This window comes from Lynx canadensis, chromosome A3 (genome assembly GCF_007474595.2).
Source record: "Lynx canadensis isolate LIC74 chromosome A3, mLynCan4.pri.v2, whole genome shotgun sequence".
Classification (NCBI taxonomy): Eukaryota; Metazoa; Chordata; class Mammalia; order Carnivora; family Felidae; genus Lynx; species Lynx canadensis.
This window is the reverse complement of record NC_044305.1, coordinates 38,289,443-38,307,478: the sequence shown is the minus strand read 5'-3', so window position 1 is coordinate 38,307,478 and position 18,036 is coordinate 38,289,443. Positions and strand designations below refer to the sequence as shown.

Here is an 18,036-nt window from a genome sequence, read left to right as displayed (position 1 = left end):
TTTTTGAGAGAGAGAGAGACTGAGCACGAGCAGGGGAGGGGCAGAGAGAGGGAGACACACAGAATCTGAAGCAGGCTCCAGGCTCTAAGCTGTCAGCACAGAGCCCGACTTGGGGCTAAACTCACAAACCACGAGATCATCACCTGAGTCAAAGTGGGACACTTAATCGACTGAGCCACCCAGGCACCCCTTATTATTTCATCTTAATTTTACTTTTAGTTTTTCCTCTACCTACACAGTATCCAGACACATCTCTGCTGTTACCCCGAAACTCCCTGTTTAAGGGTAAAAAGGGACAAGTATGACTTTGAAGAACAAAAGAGAATTTCATTTTTCTTAACTTTATTGTATAAGCATAGGATATTTTATTAACAAGAATAAAGGTGTAGTCTACTGAAATTGGGTATTATACATTACGAATTGGTATTCTGTATTTTTTCTTGTAAGTAAAAATTGTTTTCACACTATTGTTTTCATTTCTAGGGATACTACTGGCCACTCAATTATAAGCATCAAATATTTCCACACATATGATAGCAAAAAGACATTTTGTGATTCAAAAAGTTGGTGACCATCTCAACAGCCTAGCCCTGAAGAACCAGAAGGGAGAAGGATGGTTACATCATGGATATTATGATTTTACCACAAGTCATTTTGGTGAAATAAGAACTGAGTTAGCCAATGGAATGATTCAAATTTAAGTACTGACTTGTTAATTATAGCTAGAATTGTTCCAAAATTATTCCTATCTCTGGTTAAGTTTTATATCAAAAAATTGATTTCCATAAAAAGTAAAAATATTACATGTCTGGATTAAACTTAGATATTTGGATAAATTGGTCTATAGGCTGCGGGTTGGCAAGGAGGCAATTAAGTGCTTGATAAGAATATAGTTGCTATTTCATCCTGACCTGAAATTGAAGGTATTCCAAAATCTTAGTCTGATATTCAATAGATATATCAGGTTGAGTAGACCATGTTTATTTAGAAGAGTGTCAATATCATTTCCACACCATGTCATTAAAATTGTAACAATCACAGCAGGGACATGAGTAGCCAATAGGAGGCTGACAATTATAGTGCAAAGTCAAGCAGACCCCATGTATTTACAGGAAAAGCCATTCTTCCCAAGTTATGAATATGAAATACTTTGTCATAATTTATTTTAACTTATTAAACTTCATTTGTCATAATTTAATTTAAACTTAGCAGTTGCCCATTGGGGATCTCCTTTCTCACCAAATGGATTCCACCTATTGAAGATGCACTAAGACTTGAAGTAATTATTGTACCTTGCCCAACCCAAGAGACACGAATTATTAGAGAAATGGCAGTCTCTCTGTCAGATGTCTACTATCAAATCAAACACCATAATCAGTATTGTGATCATGAACTCTTAATGACTTTATGTACTTCAAAAAGTTATATGGAAGCACAAGTTTAAGGGAGAGGCTATTGTGAGCACAAGTATCTCATGAGGGCACAAAGCCCTTGGCTATCAGGCACTAATGGATTGTGGATTTCTTATGAATAGAAACCATCATCTTCATATCACTGGTGGTAAGCACAGTGCCTGATACATAGTAGGCTTCCAAAACATATTCTCCAAGTTGAATTAAAAAGAAATGTGCTAAGCCCTAATTGTGCATTGGCCATAATACAGATGATGATAAAATATCTGTTCTGGGACATCTTTTCATCAAAAGAGTCAAGCAGAAATCTTTGAATATTTAATATCAGCCATCTCAGCATTGAACTTGCCCACCATGGTCAAGTCTCTTTCGTGGGATTCTTGCCCTATGTCTACATCTAGCTTTGCTCATTACGTTTATATTCTAATTATAATGTCACCAATGTCTGAAAAGGTTGTCTACGTGTCACCTATCATCACTTCATGTTTCAGGGAGTGATGGGAGAATCCGATGGGAGGGAGAAAATGACTACAGATCATCATACAGCTGTGATTCTCAAAGTGTGGTCCCTGGGGCCACAGTATCAGCATTGCTTGGAAGCTTGTGAGACGTGCAACAAGCATTTCTGAGTCAGAAACTGTTGGCAATCCATTTCCACTATCTCTCCAGGTGATTATGATACAGGCTCAGATCTGAGACCCATGTTTCTGCATAAGGGAAAGGATAGGGTGTGTGGGGGGGTGTGCTTATGCAGAGGGAAATGTAAAGAAAACAGAGGATGAAATTCTGGCAAATGAAGACAGGGAACATGTCTAACAGAGAAGGGAAGTGGGGGGTGCCTGGGCGGCTCAGTCTGTTAAGCATCTGACTCTTGGTTTCGGCTCAGGTCATGATCTTGCAGTTCATGGGATCCAGCCCCGAAATGGGCTCTGGGCTGACACCTCAGAGCCTGCTTCGGATTCTCTCTCCCCCTCTCTTTCTGCACCTGTCCTTCTTGTTCTCTGCCTCTCTCTTAAAAATAAATAAAAAAGCCCTAAAAGAGAGAGAGAGAAAGGGGGGGGGGAGAACAGACAGAAAAATAAAAAAGGAACCAGAAAAGAAGAGTGTCTGCATAACTAAGGGTAGACTGCAAAGAGAAGAAGAGGTAGAGAGGTCAGACCAGTCTGGCTGGGGAAGGGCCAGTGGAGTAGGTGAGCAGGGGTGACCTTGGAGGGAGCAGAGTCCATGGAAATGGGCAGAGGATGAGATGAAGTTGCTGAAAAATGAGTGGGGAGGAGGAGGGGAAGCAGGCAGAACCAGTCAGTGTTTCAGGAAGGTCTGTAGCAATGGAAGACAGGCAACTTGCTTGCTGTCGGAAGAGGAAGAAGGGATAAGGGAAAACTTTTTAGGATGAAGGAAATGAACATCCCTGAGAAAAGAGGCAGTGCCTATAGAAGGTGGGGAGGGAGAGAATCAAGCACAGAGATGTGGAGACTAGTCATTTATTTGCTGGGCTAAAAGGGAAAGAGAGGATTCTGTATTTGAACAAGTATTTGTTGAGAAACTGTAACTGCCAGGCACTATTCTCAGTGTAATGAATAAAATGGACAAAATGCTTGTTCACCTGGAGTTTACATTCTAATGAGGGAAAACGAAAAATGAGGAGATGCATATGTAATTTTTCAGTGCTCATAAATGCCATGGACACTAAAGCAAGGTAAGGAGAGAGTGTAGTTTAGGATAGGGTCGCTCCCCTCACAGCTGATGTTTGGCAAAGATGCCAGAAATGTAAGGGAGTGGGTCACACAGATATTGGTCAGAAATGCTGGTCTGGAGAGACCAACAAGGGCAAAGACCCAATGCAGGAGCCGTTCCCTGAAGAATGAGGATGCCAGCTGCTTGGAGTGGACTGATGGTGGAAAGATGGTGGGAAAACAGAAGACCTTATCAGGAGAAGCCTTGAAGACCACATTCTGACCTCCACACTCCAGTAAGATGGGAAGCAATGAATAGCTTTGCACTAGGGGTATTCTGAGTTATATTTCTTTAAAAGATTGCTTTGGTTTCTGTATGGAAAACAAGTCATCAAAAGGCAAGAGCAGAATGGAAAGAATATTCAGGACGATACTCCAGTAATCCAGGTGGGAGCTGACAGGTAGAGTTGGGGCTGGCAAGAAGGGACCAGATTCTGGACATACATCAAAGGATGTGCTGTGGGATTTGCTGATGGAGTAGGTGGAGGTCTAAGAGAAAGGCAGAATCCTAGAATGAGTAAAAACTATTGAAAATTTGGAGGACAGAAAGCAGATGAGTTAAAATAATAGTAACTGTTAGCTTTAATTGAGTATTTACTATGTATCAAGCATCGTGCTAAGTCCCTCACATTATTTATGCCTATGTATGACCCCAATTAAAGATAAGGGACCAAAGCTAAGAAAGACTAAGTAGCTTGCCGGTCACAGAACAAGAGTGGCAGGTAGACTGGGCTATATGCAGTCTGGCCGCAGATTGCACACACCCATTTTTTTTTTAACTTTTTTTATTTTTGAGAGACAGAGAGCACAAGCAGGGGAGGGACAGAGAGAGAGAGGGAGCACACAATCCGAAGCAGGCTCCAGGCTCTGAGCTGTCAGCACAGAGCCTGACACAGGGCTTGAACTTGTGAACCTCGAGATCATAACCTGAGCTGAAGTCAGAAGCTTAACGGACTGAGCCACCAGCTGCTCCAGAGTGCACACCCTTAATCCTCCATGAGATACACCCTCTATATTCTCTGAGAAGGCAAAGATTACCCAGGGTGGGGAAAGGGAGAGTGCAGAAGGAGGCCAAGATTGGAAGTACAAAAAGAATATTACTGATTAATTAAAAAAATATGAATCAAAGATTTAAATAAATAATAAGACAGTTGTTGCCAGTGCTTTCTTAGGGGGGTTGCTATGGTTTGGGGCTTAGCCTCCCATGGTGGCTTATGCCACGGCTAGGTGAAGAGAATGATCAAGCTGCAATCTTTCCGGACCCCTTCAAAAGTGGTGTCAGGTACAGAGGGTCCCAAATACTGAGTGATCCCTCCAGCTGCCGCATGGGTGTGGAATGGATTCCAGGCTTCCAGTCCTGTGAGATAAACATCCTCTAGATCTCGTTTAGCATAAACACTGACCTGAAATCGAGGAGCCCAGTGAGATGGAAGGTGAATTATGACGTATTTATTAAGCCGAGCACCGGGTCTGACACTCACAGGAACACCAGATTAATTCAAGACACATTTCTTGCCTTTAAGGGGCTTACAGCATCGACTTGGCTTATGGACCACCCAACCACCATTAGGATGGAGAAACCAAATCTCCACTTTGGGCTTATTGTGCAGCACGATGTGACAGGCCAGGAGATTAAAAGGGCCTTGGTGCATGTGGAATGCATGCATGGCCTGCAGCCCCTCAGCCTGTGTGCATTAACTCCAGGAGCAGCCTGGCTGCAGAGTGAAGGTGGCTGTGCATAAACATTGTCATTTCACTGAGACTGCTATTTCATCTTTGAACTTTGGCTTCAAAGGAACACTGACCTTATTCCTGTAGCTTGCCTCTCTTTGAAGCCTATGGCTTTGCATTGCAGATTAAAGTGAAGATATTCATCAAGGGACAGATCTGGCCAACTGCTCCCCAAACTCAACCTGAAACAAAGCCTTGAAAGGCTCCAATCACAGTTGCAGTGGAGTGGGCCAAAGATGAAGGCTCGGAGCCTGACTCTCTTTCTCAGATCCTGTAAGGCAGCTCTGGCATGACATAGTGCATCCCTTTGAGCTCCGGGCAACTTTACCCCGAGTGTCCGTATATCTCAGCAGAAAGGGGTGAGTTAATGCAATATTCCCAACCTGTCCTATTCATTTCATTTAAAGCAGGCATTGTTGTAAATGAGGCCAGCATGAATATTCACTGGTGCCTTTGAATTCTTCAAAAGATGTATCAGGCAGAACCATCTGAAACTTGGCTGATGATTCTGTCAATTTTCTTTTCTACTACTTTCCTTTGTTCATCCCTTTGAAAAGAAATTGTCCTGTCTTTCCCCTTGGGTCCTCCCATCTTGGCTCTTAGAAAACAGACACCACACATTGCCTTCTCTGTTCTTTTTCCTTTCTTTTCCCTATTAAGATGGCAGAAGAAGTAAAGTGAGAAAGTTTAACTGGGAGGTAAAAAGAATAATAACTAACTAATTAATTAGAAGGCTGAGAGAGAACCAAGGGAAATATCTCCCACCTCAGAGGAAGAAAAATTGATGCTAGAAGACTATCAAAGAACAAATGATCAAATCTTTCAATGTGGTTTTTCTGCAGATCTTCATCTGTGATCAGATAAACAGAGTGAGTTCTGTCTGTGATGGAGAGGTAAACCAATCCAGAGGAGGCAAGGAAATGATTATCAGGTTGGGTACATGTAAATTAACTGACTCTGAGAGCATATACACCAAAAGGTTTAAGAAATTAGTGCTCCTAGCACTGGGTGTTGTATGGAAACCAATTTGTCAATAAATTTCATATATATAAAAAAAAAAACAAAAAAAAAAACAATCCTTAAACCAAAAAAAAAAAAAAAAAAAAAGAAATTAGTGCTCCTAATTTTTGGATAACTTCCTTCCTTCCTTCCTTCCTTCCTTCCTTCCTTCCTTCCTTCCTTCCTTCTTTCCTTCCTTCCTTTCTTTTTCTTTCTTTCTTTCTTTCTTTCTTTCTTTCTTTCTTTCTTTCTTTCTTTCTTTCAAGTTTATTCATTACATGAGAGAGAGAACACAAGGAGGGGAGGGGCAGAGAGAGAGGGAGAGAGAGAGAGAATCCCAAGCAGGCTCTGCACTGTCAGTGTGGAGCCTGATGTGGGGCTCAAACTCATGAACCACCAGATCATGACCTGAGCCAAAACCAACACTCAGACACTTAACCAAGGTATCCCCAGGCACCCCTCCTAGTTATTCACCTTTAAAATAATACCATTTTTGTCACTGTAGGACAATTCATTTAACTCGTATTTTAGCTTAAATTTCAAACAACTGTTTTCCATTAATAAATGCATGAAGTTCAGGAAGATCATCAATATAGCTTCCTGAGAAGCCAGAGGTTCCAGACCAGTTTTTTTCATGCAACTAGGACAGCTCACATGGGAGCAACTCTATTTCTAGCTTTGGTTTTAAAAGGTTGAAAGATTATCTGCTTATCTATGCCATATCCTTTAATTTACTAACTCCCTCTCCCACAAATTTGGGTGTGGTCATATGCCTAGTTTTGGCCAAAGGACTATAAGCAAGGTGGTAAGTGTCTCTTCCAGGCGGATGCTCCTCTGTTCTCTGCCAGGAGACTGCCAAGCCTTAGGCTACAAGTAGCCTGAGTCACTGCCCCCATGGAGGACAGCTGTGCAGAGAGTTGTCTATTTGTATTAGACTTGGCATGAGCAAGAACTAAACTTTGATTCCAGGAAGCCATAGAGATTTGCAGGGTTTATTTGTCATGGTGGCATAACTCTTCTTATCCTGACTAATCCAGGGCCTTGGAGGACATCTAGTCTTACCTCTCTTCCATCATAAGAATCTTTCTACAGCATCCCTGGATGTGGTCCAAATACTTATCACCTGAGATTTGAACACCTCAATAATAATAGCAAATAACAGTAGTGAGCAATTATAAGATGGTCACTAAATAATTGTTTTCAGACACAATTTTAAGAATTTTATATATCTTAATTTACCTAATTTTCACAGAAACATGAGCTCAATCAATATGATTTTCCTAATTTTACAGTGGGAGGAACAACACATTGGGAGGTAAACTTGCTCAGAGGTGAACAGATAAGTTAAATCACTTGTTAAAGCAAGAGTAAATAGCATCCCAGGAGTCACATCCAGGTAGCAGCTTTCAGTTTATGCCTTTAACCGTTGCACCACATGGACTCCCTAGATTGGATTTTTATTTCCTTTGCACGCAGACGATTCAATAAGAGACAGAATCATAAAACCCCAAAGACAAGGTTGGAAGAGACTTTGGAGAACAATCAATCACTGCATTTTACATGGAAGAAGAAAATCTTTCTGCAAGCCATTTTCCTGTTTTAGTGAAAAGTAAAGGTCTATCTCGGGGATTTTCAAACCAGTGTCCTGGGGAGCACTAGGACCTCGGGGGCTGCCAGCATGAAGGTAGGTAGAGACACAACTTCAACCAGCTCAGCCCTGTTCTGATCTGTTGTATATAGGAGACTTCTGGGTAAAATTTGTATGTGAATAAAGTACTCTGCTGTTTTAATAAAATTGGGAAATGGATCTCCCCATGCTTGTACTGAAGCAGGAGGCTTGGAAGGTTGCACTCAACAATGGAGGGCTTCCCACCAGCTGGGAGGTGGGGGGGGGGCACATGGATTTTATGGCTCAGGGACCAGTCCTGGGGCCAGGATAATCTGCTACTTCCATAAATGCACTCACTCGATTGCCTGGCAGCAAGACTGCCTTATTCATCATTGTATCCCCACTGTGATATGTAGTAGAAGCTCTGTAAGCTGTATCTAAGAGATAGAAGGAGAGTTCCAAAAGGCTTTGATGAAACAATTTTTCAAAGAGATGATTAAGCTCCTTTGGCTTGAGCAAAGAAACACACTTTGGCTGTGGTGACCCAAATGTCTGCAAAATGACTGGGAAGTTGTCGTGTGTGTTCTGTCCACATATCCTCAAGTGGGCAGTGGTAACCAACCCCTTCCCAACCTCTGGCTTGTTTCCAGGGAAACACAAGTGACGGCCCCAAGCAGGCACAGGCAAACACATACCGCTGTTTGCTTCATTTTAACGGAACTGATCACACAAAATTATCCAACTTTGCAGATCATGTTAAGAGGTGAATTAGAAAGTTTTCTTTGCTTAAAAAAAAGCATTTCTTTCTTTTTGTGTGTGTGCTAGTGTATTTTTGTACTATGGGTTATTATATATCACGTACAAATTGGGTTTGTACAAATTGATTTTACAAATTGGGTGAAGACAAAGGTATATATCTGAGAAGGGGGCAGATTGATAAGGCAGAAGGGAGACAGAGAGAAGTTTAAGGAAGGATTTATGGGAGTTGTGCTCCCCTCATACCCTCTTACCTTGTGTGGTTCCATCCAGTCCCATGATAAATTTCATTGATCTGATGATTTGCTCTGCTATCGGTGGGCTCATGGATGTAGCATAAGCAGCACTATGTGAGTGAACTCGTAAATAATCCACAAGGTCCTTTAATAAAAGAGTAAGCCCCAAAAGAAGGCAAATAAGTCTCAGTGTTTGTGGTGAGAATTATATCTCATCCCCTCCCCACCTACCATAGGACAAGACATTTGATTCTCGAATGTGGTCTGATTTTCAAGGGGGAATCACCAAACGGTTTATTTTGTGTTATCTCTTCTTCTTAGCCTCTCCCTCAAAAACCTACATGGCATACAAAAGTGGGATGCTGAGAATTTGGAGTTAAAGTCTGTAAGGCAAAACCACATGTGTAAAGCAAAAACGATTTCCCAAACATTTGTTGAATACCTAGCACGTAGGAGCACTGGCTTTGTATGCAGGAATCTCCAAAGAATACAGGATGCGCTTCTTGCCCTTGAGCCTACAACATTAGATTGTGCCCAGGGAAAAGTAATGGGAGGAAAAGTAACAGGATGTGCAAACCTGTATATGCAATAGGGTGATAAGACTTCGGAAGACAGGGATGGGTATTGCTAGTGGGAGCAGAGTGGGAAGGAGGGCTTCAGTGAAGAGGAAGAGATGGGGAGGGAGGGCTTCAGTGAAGAGGAGGAATGGTCTTAAAGAATCAAGACAGATAAAGAAGAAAAGGGAGTGGCAGAAGGGAGAGGTGGGAAATTAAACCAGATTATACATGAGGACCAGATAGACTCTGGTTATGCCTTGGTCAGCAGACAGCTATTGCAATTTTTGTGCAATGTTATTTGGAGTGCTGACCCACTGCAGATGCTGGTCTTTAGTGATAGGAATGACTCTTTGCTTGCATGCCTGACTCCTGAGGCCAAATAGAAGGTCCCAGGTAAGCTTGCTGAAAGCCTTAAGAAGCTCCTATAACACAATGCCACAGTGGGGAGGGCCATAAGCTTGCATCTGGAGGTGCTCAGTATTGACTGACTGGACCATCCACTGGTCCACCTGTGCTGGCTCATGGCTTAGGACCCTCAGGATGCTCTGCAGAAGAGCTAGTGGGCTGATGATAGTTCTCAAATTAGCAATGAGTCAGAAAAGGATCAGCCACCTTCTCTTCAAAGATGAGGAGACAGTTTAGAATCCCACTGAGGGGTCTTTTCTGATCTATTCCCTCATAAGGTGAACTGGGTAAAGCCCTGCTTTGGGCAGACCCATCTCCTCCTAAACACCCATTTCCACCCCTAAGCCTGGGACTGTGCCCACCTTTCACTTTTCCATCTCGCTTGGAGAAAGGGTACTATGGTTGTTCACAAGCATTTTAAACGTTCTTTTTTTCTAAATTTTTTAATGTTTTATTTAGTTTTGAGAGGAAGAGTGCCAGTGGGGGAGGAACAGAGAGAGATCATGACCTGAGCCAATGTCGAACGCCAAACCAACTGAGCCACTCAGGGGTCCCACCGTTTTAAGCATTCTGAGCTCATCTTCCTCAGTAAAGTGAACAGCCCATCTCACAGGTGGTTGATGATGTGATGCACCTACCTGGCCCATGGGGGACACTAGCAGCTCCATTCTGTCCCTCCTGCCTCCTTCAATGTGTCCTTCATTCTAAATCTCCTCTTCCATCATCCTTCTTCCCCAACTTTCTTTCTATTGTCCTTCATTTCATACTCATTTCTTTCTTTTGTTTCTTCCTTCTACTCTGATTCCCTTTTTCATTTCAAATTCTCCATTTAAATCTTTTTCTCCTCTCCATTCCTAAGTATTTCCTTCTTCCCTTCCCTTCCCTATCCTTTCTTATCCTTTCCTGTTCCTTTTCTTTCTTCTCCCTACCCCCGGGGCCTTCTTCTCTGCTTTCATTTTTCCTTCAGCAAATTTGTACAAGGACTTGCTCCAGGCTCTGTTCTAGATATGGGAGACTAAGAAGAGAAGGAAGATATAAAGACTAGTCCCTGGTAGCCATTATCCACTTACATTAAAATTAAAATTAAGTTTCCATCTATGCTTTTGTTTAGTGAATCTCATACAGGCAGTTGGGTGGGTTTTCACCATAGTCAAAGAGTATGTGCATCATGATGGCCTGACTTAAAGCATTGGCCACACAGTATTTGGAAAGTTCACTCTGGAGGATTGGGGGGCAGGGGTGGGGGTGGAGAGTGTGCAGCTCAGAGGGAGAGGGAGAGAGAGAGAGAGAGAGAGAGAGAGAGAGAGAGAGATGGTCATTTTCCAGGGTAGCTGAAGCCAGGCTGTTCTTCACAGCATTATGCTCAGTGCTGCTCCATGAGCAACATCAAAGGTTTTCTTTCTCTGTTGAGAGTTAGTGCCTGACAATGCTGGGGAACCCGAGTAGGAGAGAGTGGGTAGGGCACAGGTGACAGGATGATGGGGGCTCATGTGGACTAAGGCTGGAAAGGGCTGCTTCAAGGAGGTGATCTGGCCTTGAAGGATGGATGGATTTGGACAGATGCAGAGGAAGGGAAAGGCATGGGCATGTGCTAAAATTAGGAATGAGGCCGGCATCTTATCAGCAAAGCATAAAGAGTCAGTCGGGAGTAGAGGGAAAATTTCCCACGACAAAGTTATTCCCTTGAAGGGAAGCATGACCAAGGAGTTACAGGACAAGCTCTGGAACCTGACTGCTTGGGTTCAAATCCTGGCTCTGCCACTTACTGATGTGTGACCATCGGCAAGTTACTAAATCTCTCTGGGTTTTACTTTTCTTCTCCGAAAAATGAGATAATAGTAATGCTAACTTCAGGGTCATTATGAAAATTAAATGAGTTAATATATATGTAGTACCTAGGGGGCACCTGGGTAGCTCAGTCAGTTTAAGTGTCTAACTCTTGATTTCGGCTCAGGTCATGATCTCACAGTCTGTGAGACCGCATAGGGCTCTGGGCTGACAGCACAGAGCCTGTTGGGTTCTCTCTCCCTCTCTTTCTGCACCCCCCCCCCCAAAATAAATGAAAAAAAATTTAAAAATCCTTAAAGATGTGCTTGGGTGGCTCATTATCCAACCAAAACATGGTTGGATAACAAGGATTTGGACCCAAACGGCCTGGTTCTGGAATCCCCACCCTTAGCACCACACTACAATACTTCTCCAGACCAGAGGGGCTGGCCTGGCATGCGGTGAGGGGGGCAGGGGAGCACAGAGACTACCACCTTCACTTGTACTTCACTGTGGTACTTTCCCTGATCCACAGATTGCTCCTTTTTGGGGGGAGGTGGGAAGAATCCCTAATATACTCAAGTGTCAACAGCACTAAACTACAGACCGAATCACATCAGTCTCAAAATTCTTTGGGGCTATTGCTCTTGTTTCTCCAAGAGGAGTGAGACCCCCTTGAGAGCAGGGATGGATTAAACACTCTTCTAAAGTCCAGAATGGTGGGTACCTAGCAGGGGCCTGGTAAATACTGATGATCTAATGAAAAGAAGAGGGGTTTTAGGGAGTGAGGAAGGATGGGGAGGGTCCCTGAAGTATATAGGGTATATAGAGGGTAACTAAGCTGTATGCTTAGGAATAAGAATAGAAATATTCTCTTCGTTTTGGGGCATCACTGACAAAGATCAGACAAAGAAACAAAACAAAGCTTTCTTGCGTCCCTAAAGGGCTCTTCTCAATGTCCTCAGCCCCTAATTTTCCTTTCCAAATTGGGAAATTTCATAAAGCCAAGGTCAGGTGCATTCTTAGTTTGAATAAATGCCTCATCAAAGCAGTTATCATTCCCTTTTAACATTAAGACTGTCTTGCCCACCATCTTATTTCTTTTAGACTGGGTCCCCTTCCTCTGAAGGTCTTAGTTTGTGGACAGCGCTAGTTTTTTTGTGTGGTTCAGAAAGTGGGGCTCTTTAAGTAACTTCTGCTGAGCATCAAGGAAGGTCTTGATGCCTGGTTTCTGGTTCCCTCTTCTCATTCCCCCACTGGGCACCAGGAGCCATGAATTAAGAGTTTGCTTTGGTCTTTTCAAGGAAAGTCTGGGTTATGTCTTCCTTCAGGGTGGGTTAGAGGGCTCCTCCTACCAAGGTTTCCAAGTCTTTTTTGTAAGTTCAAAACCCTGATTATTTTCTCTACCCATGGGCCTGGAGTTCAAGGGCAAGGGTAGTTTGCTGAGGAAGTCAGACAGGAGGCTCTTAGAATAAACATCTCGGTGTTCATACCATGACCCCCATTTACTTCAAAGGGCTGTTAAATATAGCCGGGGCTGAGCAGACAGGGCAGAGCTAGCTTCTGCAAGAGGCCTGCCTTTGTCTGGCACACAGGCTTCTGGGGCTAACGCTCACCCCAAACTTGGCTGCCCTGTCAGACTTCCCTCCTCCAGAATTCTAGCCCTGCAATCTATCAATCATTAAGGCTACCTTTTCTTCACTTGCTTGCAATCTTCTCAGCCTATGGAGACTATGAAAGCCAGTGGTTAGCAGCAGGCATGCAAGGGGACTCAGGATCCATGCCTGAGACATATTTGGACCCCTCAAAATCAGGGTCTTCAGTGTTGACCACACCTCCTTAGCAACTGGATCGACACACACATTAAAAAACAAAAATAAGAAACCTAGCCCCATCAGTTCAGGCTCTAACAGGTGGAGAGAAGTCATTATCTGATACTTCACCTCAAAGGTCTTGAAAGGACAGAATGTTCCAAGTTGGGTTGCTCACAGATCATCTACAGCAGTTCTAAACTCAAAGTGAACAAAATAGCAAAATCTTGCTGGCTCTGGAGAGACCATTTGGGAGGTCTCCCTAAAGCGGGGAGAGAAGGTCGAGGCCAGGGCAGTAAATTACAACAAGCAGAGATGACTTTGTCGGACATTCTCTGACAGCAAGCCTGAGGCCAAGACAGAATCTTTACTCTCAGTGATACTATCTTAGCACCAAATCATTTTTTTTCTCCCCTTGTTTCCAAACACTTTTCTTTCTGTGACATGTCTGGTGGCTAACAAAGACTGTAGTCCTGACTTTGATCAACTCCACAAAGACTTCTAGAGCCTCCTAGAAACTGCTATTAGGAACATAGTCTCTCTACTTTTAACCCTAACACTGACATTTAAAAAGAGAGCCAGACAGTTGTACCTTTTTCTAGATATTTTGACCCAAGTAATTATTTTCAACTCTCAAGATTCACTAAGAACCCCATGAACATAGTGAAATTGAAATTATTAGGGATTCAGAAAAATGTAAAGTTCTAATGTGTGCATTTTAACATTCTTAGGGGTAAATTTTGTTGCTTTTGTACTCAAAGGTTAGAATCCTGGATATTTTGCAGTACACCCCCAAACTGAAGTATACACTGCAAAATATCCGGGAGAAAATATGATTAAACTCTGAAAACTCTTCTAATTATTTAAATAGGTAAGTGGAAAGATTTCTTTCAAATTAAAACTGTTAGCATTTGTCCAATCCTATGACCTATCAATTAAAAATCCTAATTCATGGGGCGCCTGGGTGGCGCAGTCGGTTGAGCGTCCGACTTCAGCCAGGTCACGATCTCGCGGTCCGGGAGTTCGAGCCCCGCGTCAGGCTCTGGGCTGATGGCTCAGAGCCTGGAGCCTGTTTCCGATTCTGTGTCTCCCTCTCTCTCTCTGCCCCTCCCCTGTTCATGCTCTGTCTCTCTCTGTCTTAAAAATAAATAAACGTTGGAAAAAAAAAATTAAAAAAAAATCCTAATTCAAAACAAAGTCAAAGTGAAACTTTTTTTGCAAAAATAATCCAAAATCCAGAGGATTGAAAACCGTGAGTTAAATGGAAACCACACGTAATTTAAAATTAATATGACTTGGGGCACCTGGGTGGCTCAGTTGATTAAGCATCGGATTATTATTTTTAAAAAAATTTTTTAACGTTTTATTTTATTTTTTTTGAGACACAGAGAGACAGAGCATGAACGGGGGAGGGTCAGAGAGAGGGAGACACAGAATCTGAAACAGGCTCCAGGCTCTGAGCTGTCAGCACAGAGCCCGACACGGGGCTCGAACTCACGGACCGCGAGATCATGACCTGAGCCGAGGTCGGCCGCTTAACCGACTGAGCCACCCAGGCGCCCCAGGCATCAGTTTATTGATTTCAGCATAGGTCGTGGTCTCACAGTTCCTGGGATCGGTTGGTGGGATCCAGCCCCACGTCCTGTCTGAATCCCCTGCTTGAGATTCTCTCTGCCCCTCCCCTGCTCATGCATGTATGCTCTCTCTCAAAAATAAATAAATAAATAAACAAACATTAAAAAAAATAAAATTAACATAACTAAAAAAAAAAAAAACAAAACTAAAGGTACAGACAAGCAGATACCAAAATTCCATTAACTCTTAGGCATAGCAGGTTGGAAGGAAACCAATTTATCTGAGTTTATCACAGACTCACCAAAACCATTCCAGACAGGTGTGTATTTGACCGATTTTGAACTCATCAGGGAATGGCACATATAAACACTTTCTCAAGTGGCCTCCACGTCTTGGAAACTGCCCTATGTTTTCTAGGTTTTGCATCTTGCTCTTTTAGGGCAGTAAGTCTCTGTAGGGACTAATGGACCTCTGCCAAACACGCTCTAATTCTTGCTGCCATCTAGTGGTAAATTCAGAGACTGCAGTGCATAGTGTGGAGCGGGAGAAGACCTGGAGAAGACCTTTCCTCTGGAAAGGAAATGGGTGGGGGAAGGATGATGCCGTTCTCTGGATCCAGGCGCGCAGAGAATCAGTATTTTAAAGAGCAAGGAAATGAACATTTTTCTGCATTGCAATTAATATAAATGATAATTTTCCACAATTGCCCAGTGTCTGTCCCAAATGAATACGAGTTACATAGATAAGAACAAACACACTTTTAAAACAGTCCTCCTGACTTTAGGATGGAGAGTAAGAGAGAACCGAGTGAGCTGGACCTGACTTCAGGCCAGTCAGGGGTCTTTGTTTAAAGCAGATATCAGATGAAGGAACTCCAGGGGGAAAATGTGACATCTACCAAATTTGACAACATTTCAAGGATATGCTTGCTTCAGTTTATTCAGGTGCCCTTGGTTCAGGAAACATAGTTACGCTTGGTTAAACATTTTGTAGCTCAGAACTGCTGCTAAAGTAATCACAAAACCACAAGCTCACAAAGCAATGTAACCCGGATAAGGGACCTCCTAAATTTGAGACCCTCTGATCCCCTTGCTTCGACAGTTGAGAAGGGAACGTTTAACCTTTCACCAGATTTAGCTAAATTTTGTAGATCCTAGGCATTCCCTATGTTTTTAGCATTACCAAACTAATTCCCAAAGGCCAGTGGAGGGAGGATGGAAAACGATGCTCTGAGCTTAGAAGAAAGTAATGCTTATTGAAGGGTCAAGACCACTGAATACTCTGAACATTTGAAGCATTTGTGCATCTCATGGCAAGGCAAGGGACCACAGTGAAATCTGTTGTTTTAAATCATGGGCTTTCAGTGAATAGACTGTATTCTGCTACAATCCCTAATTTGTCTAACTGGTTTACCAGGAGTCTGAACTCTTGTGTGTAAGTAATGAGTAAGGAATTGGGAATTTTGGCAGTTGATGCCACCTGCATGCACTGGTTTTGGGCCCAGTGTGCCTCCTCAGAGAAGCCAACATCACTGTCATAAGTCACTTTGGGACAGGTGTAGGCCTGAATGAGACAGCTATCAGGACTTGGATAAAGGGCAGACAACAGGCTTCTTTATCAATCAAATCCTCTCTTTAATTTCTTTTATTTTTTATTATTTTTTAAAAGTTTATTTATTTGGAGAAAGAGAGAGCAAGTGAACATGAGTTGGGGAGAGGGGCAGATGGTGGGGGACAGGGAGAGAGAGGGAATCTTCAGCAGGCTCCATGCGCAGCACAGAGACTGACATGGGGCTCCATCCCACAAACAATGAGATTATGACCTGAGCCCAAACCAAGAATCGGATGCTTAACCTACTGAGCCACCCTGGCACCCTTCTGTTTAATTTATTTTAAACATTTATTGGTTTATATTGGCAATCCCCTTGATGATATTGGCCCTAAAACAACAGGGATAACACTCAATAGTCCGATTCCATCAGGTGAGAATTTTAAATCATGTAGATAAGATATTAGAGGGGCATCTGGCTGGCTCAGTAGGCATAGCATGTGACTCTTGATCTTAGGGTTATGATTTCGAGCCCAACATTGGGGATAGAGATTACTTAAAATAAATAAATAAATAAAATCTTAACAAAGAAGATATTAGAGGGTGACACAATTTGATGTATGGCTTATCCAAAATGTGGGATAGAATTATTTTGCAGAGAAAATCTCTTGATATGATCTTATTATGGCTTTGATTAAAACTCTTAAAACCCAGAACTTGTAGTACAGGGTCAACCTCATGAATAATCTGACCTTTGCCCACTGTTGCTATTACCTGTTTTATGTTTTTCATGCTACAAAAACCAAACTACTTCTCATTCTGTAACGTTCCCTTATCAATTTCTGTGGTTTGCTATACATTATTCCCTCTTTTTGAAAGATACCTTCCCCTATCATTTGTCTACAAGACTGGTATTTATTCTAAGACTCCTTAGATACTACCTTGCAGAGTGAACCATCCCTCTCCTTGTACTAAGTCTTTGTGTATACTTCTGGTGTTATCATTTTATTACAATGTGATTACTATTCACTATTAGAGAGTGAATTCTTTGACATTCTGGGTCTACTTGGCTGTGAAGCCACTGTATCTGGGTTGCCATGATCTATTGAGGTGTGGTGAAGTGAACTGAAGTCCTCACGGAATCCAGAGAAGCCCTGCAGACTGTGTCCCCAGAGTGTTCAGGTTTTAAATAGACACAGGGAGTCCCTCTCTTACCTTCCTTCCAGCTATGTAACCTCCTGAGGCTCCAAAGCTTTTGGTGAATGTGCCCATAAACACATCAACATCTCGAGGGTCCAGTCCAAAGAATTCTACAACACCCCGGCCAGTTGGGCCCACGGACCCAATACTGTGAGCTTCGTCTATGTAGAGGTAAGCCTTGTATTTCTTCTTTAGAGCCACGATCTGAGGCAGATTCACGATGGAACCTTCCATGCTAGGGCATAAGGAGAAATGCTTGTCACTTGCGTACACTTTCTTGGGAAGCTCTGTGATGGTCTCCCTTCCAGTACTTCTCAGACAGCCTGCCCTGACACCAGTCAGCCATGACAGGGATATGCAATTCCTTTCTTCTTAAGGCATATTCTATTTTGCTAAGATAACTCTGTTAATCTTGTAAAGCTAATCTGGTATTATTTTATTGGTATAATTCACATTCAGTAGATTCAAGTGCTTTGAGTTGTTATAGCTAATTCCCAAGTAAACAACTAGCTCCCTGCATTGTTGATCAATTTATTTGTAAAGTCAACTAATGTAACTAGACTGACCATTTTGGATTCTAGGTATTTTGCTAGTTTTAATTAAATTGCTCTATGGTAATCCATCTTTATCAGGTTGCTGCTCTCTGTTTGACCAGTTCTGTCTGACCTAAACTCAGTGCTTGAATTGCCAAAGATTA

At 42.6% G+C, this 18,036-nt stretch overlaps 1 protein-coding gene across 1 annotated transcript in view; it reads right to left on the bottom strand.

Annotated features, from left to right (window-relative positions):
• The window catches only part of SPTLC3 (serine palmitoyltransferase long chain base subunit 3), a 130,667-nt gene that overhangs the window by 25,634 nt on the left and 86,997 nt on the right, over positions 1 to 18,036 (bottom strand). The window contains exons 8-9 of the mRNA XM_030310104.2: positions 17,355 to 17,574; positions 8,495 to 8,621 (exon numbers count right to left, since the gene is read on the bottom strand). Coding sequence (XP_030165964.1) covers positions 8,495 to 8,621; positions 17,355 to 17,574 — 347 coding nt within the window. The remainder of the gene's footprint in view (positions 1 to 8,494; positions 8,622 to 17,354; positions 17,575 to 18,036) is intronic.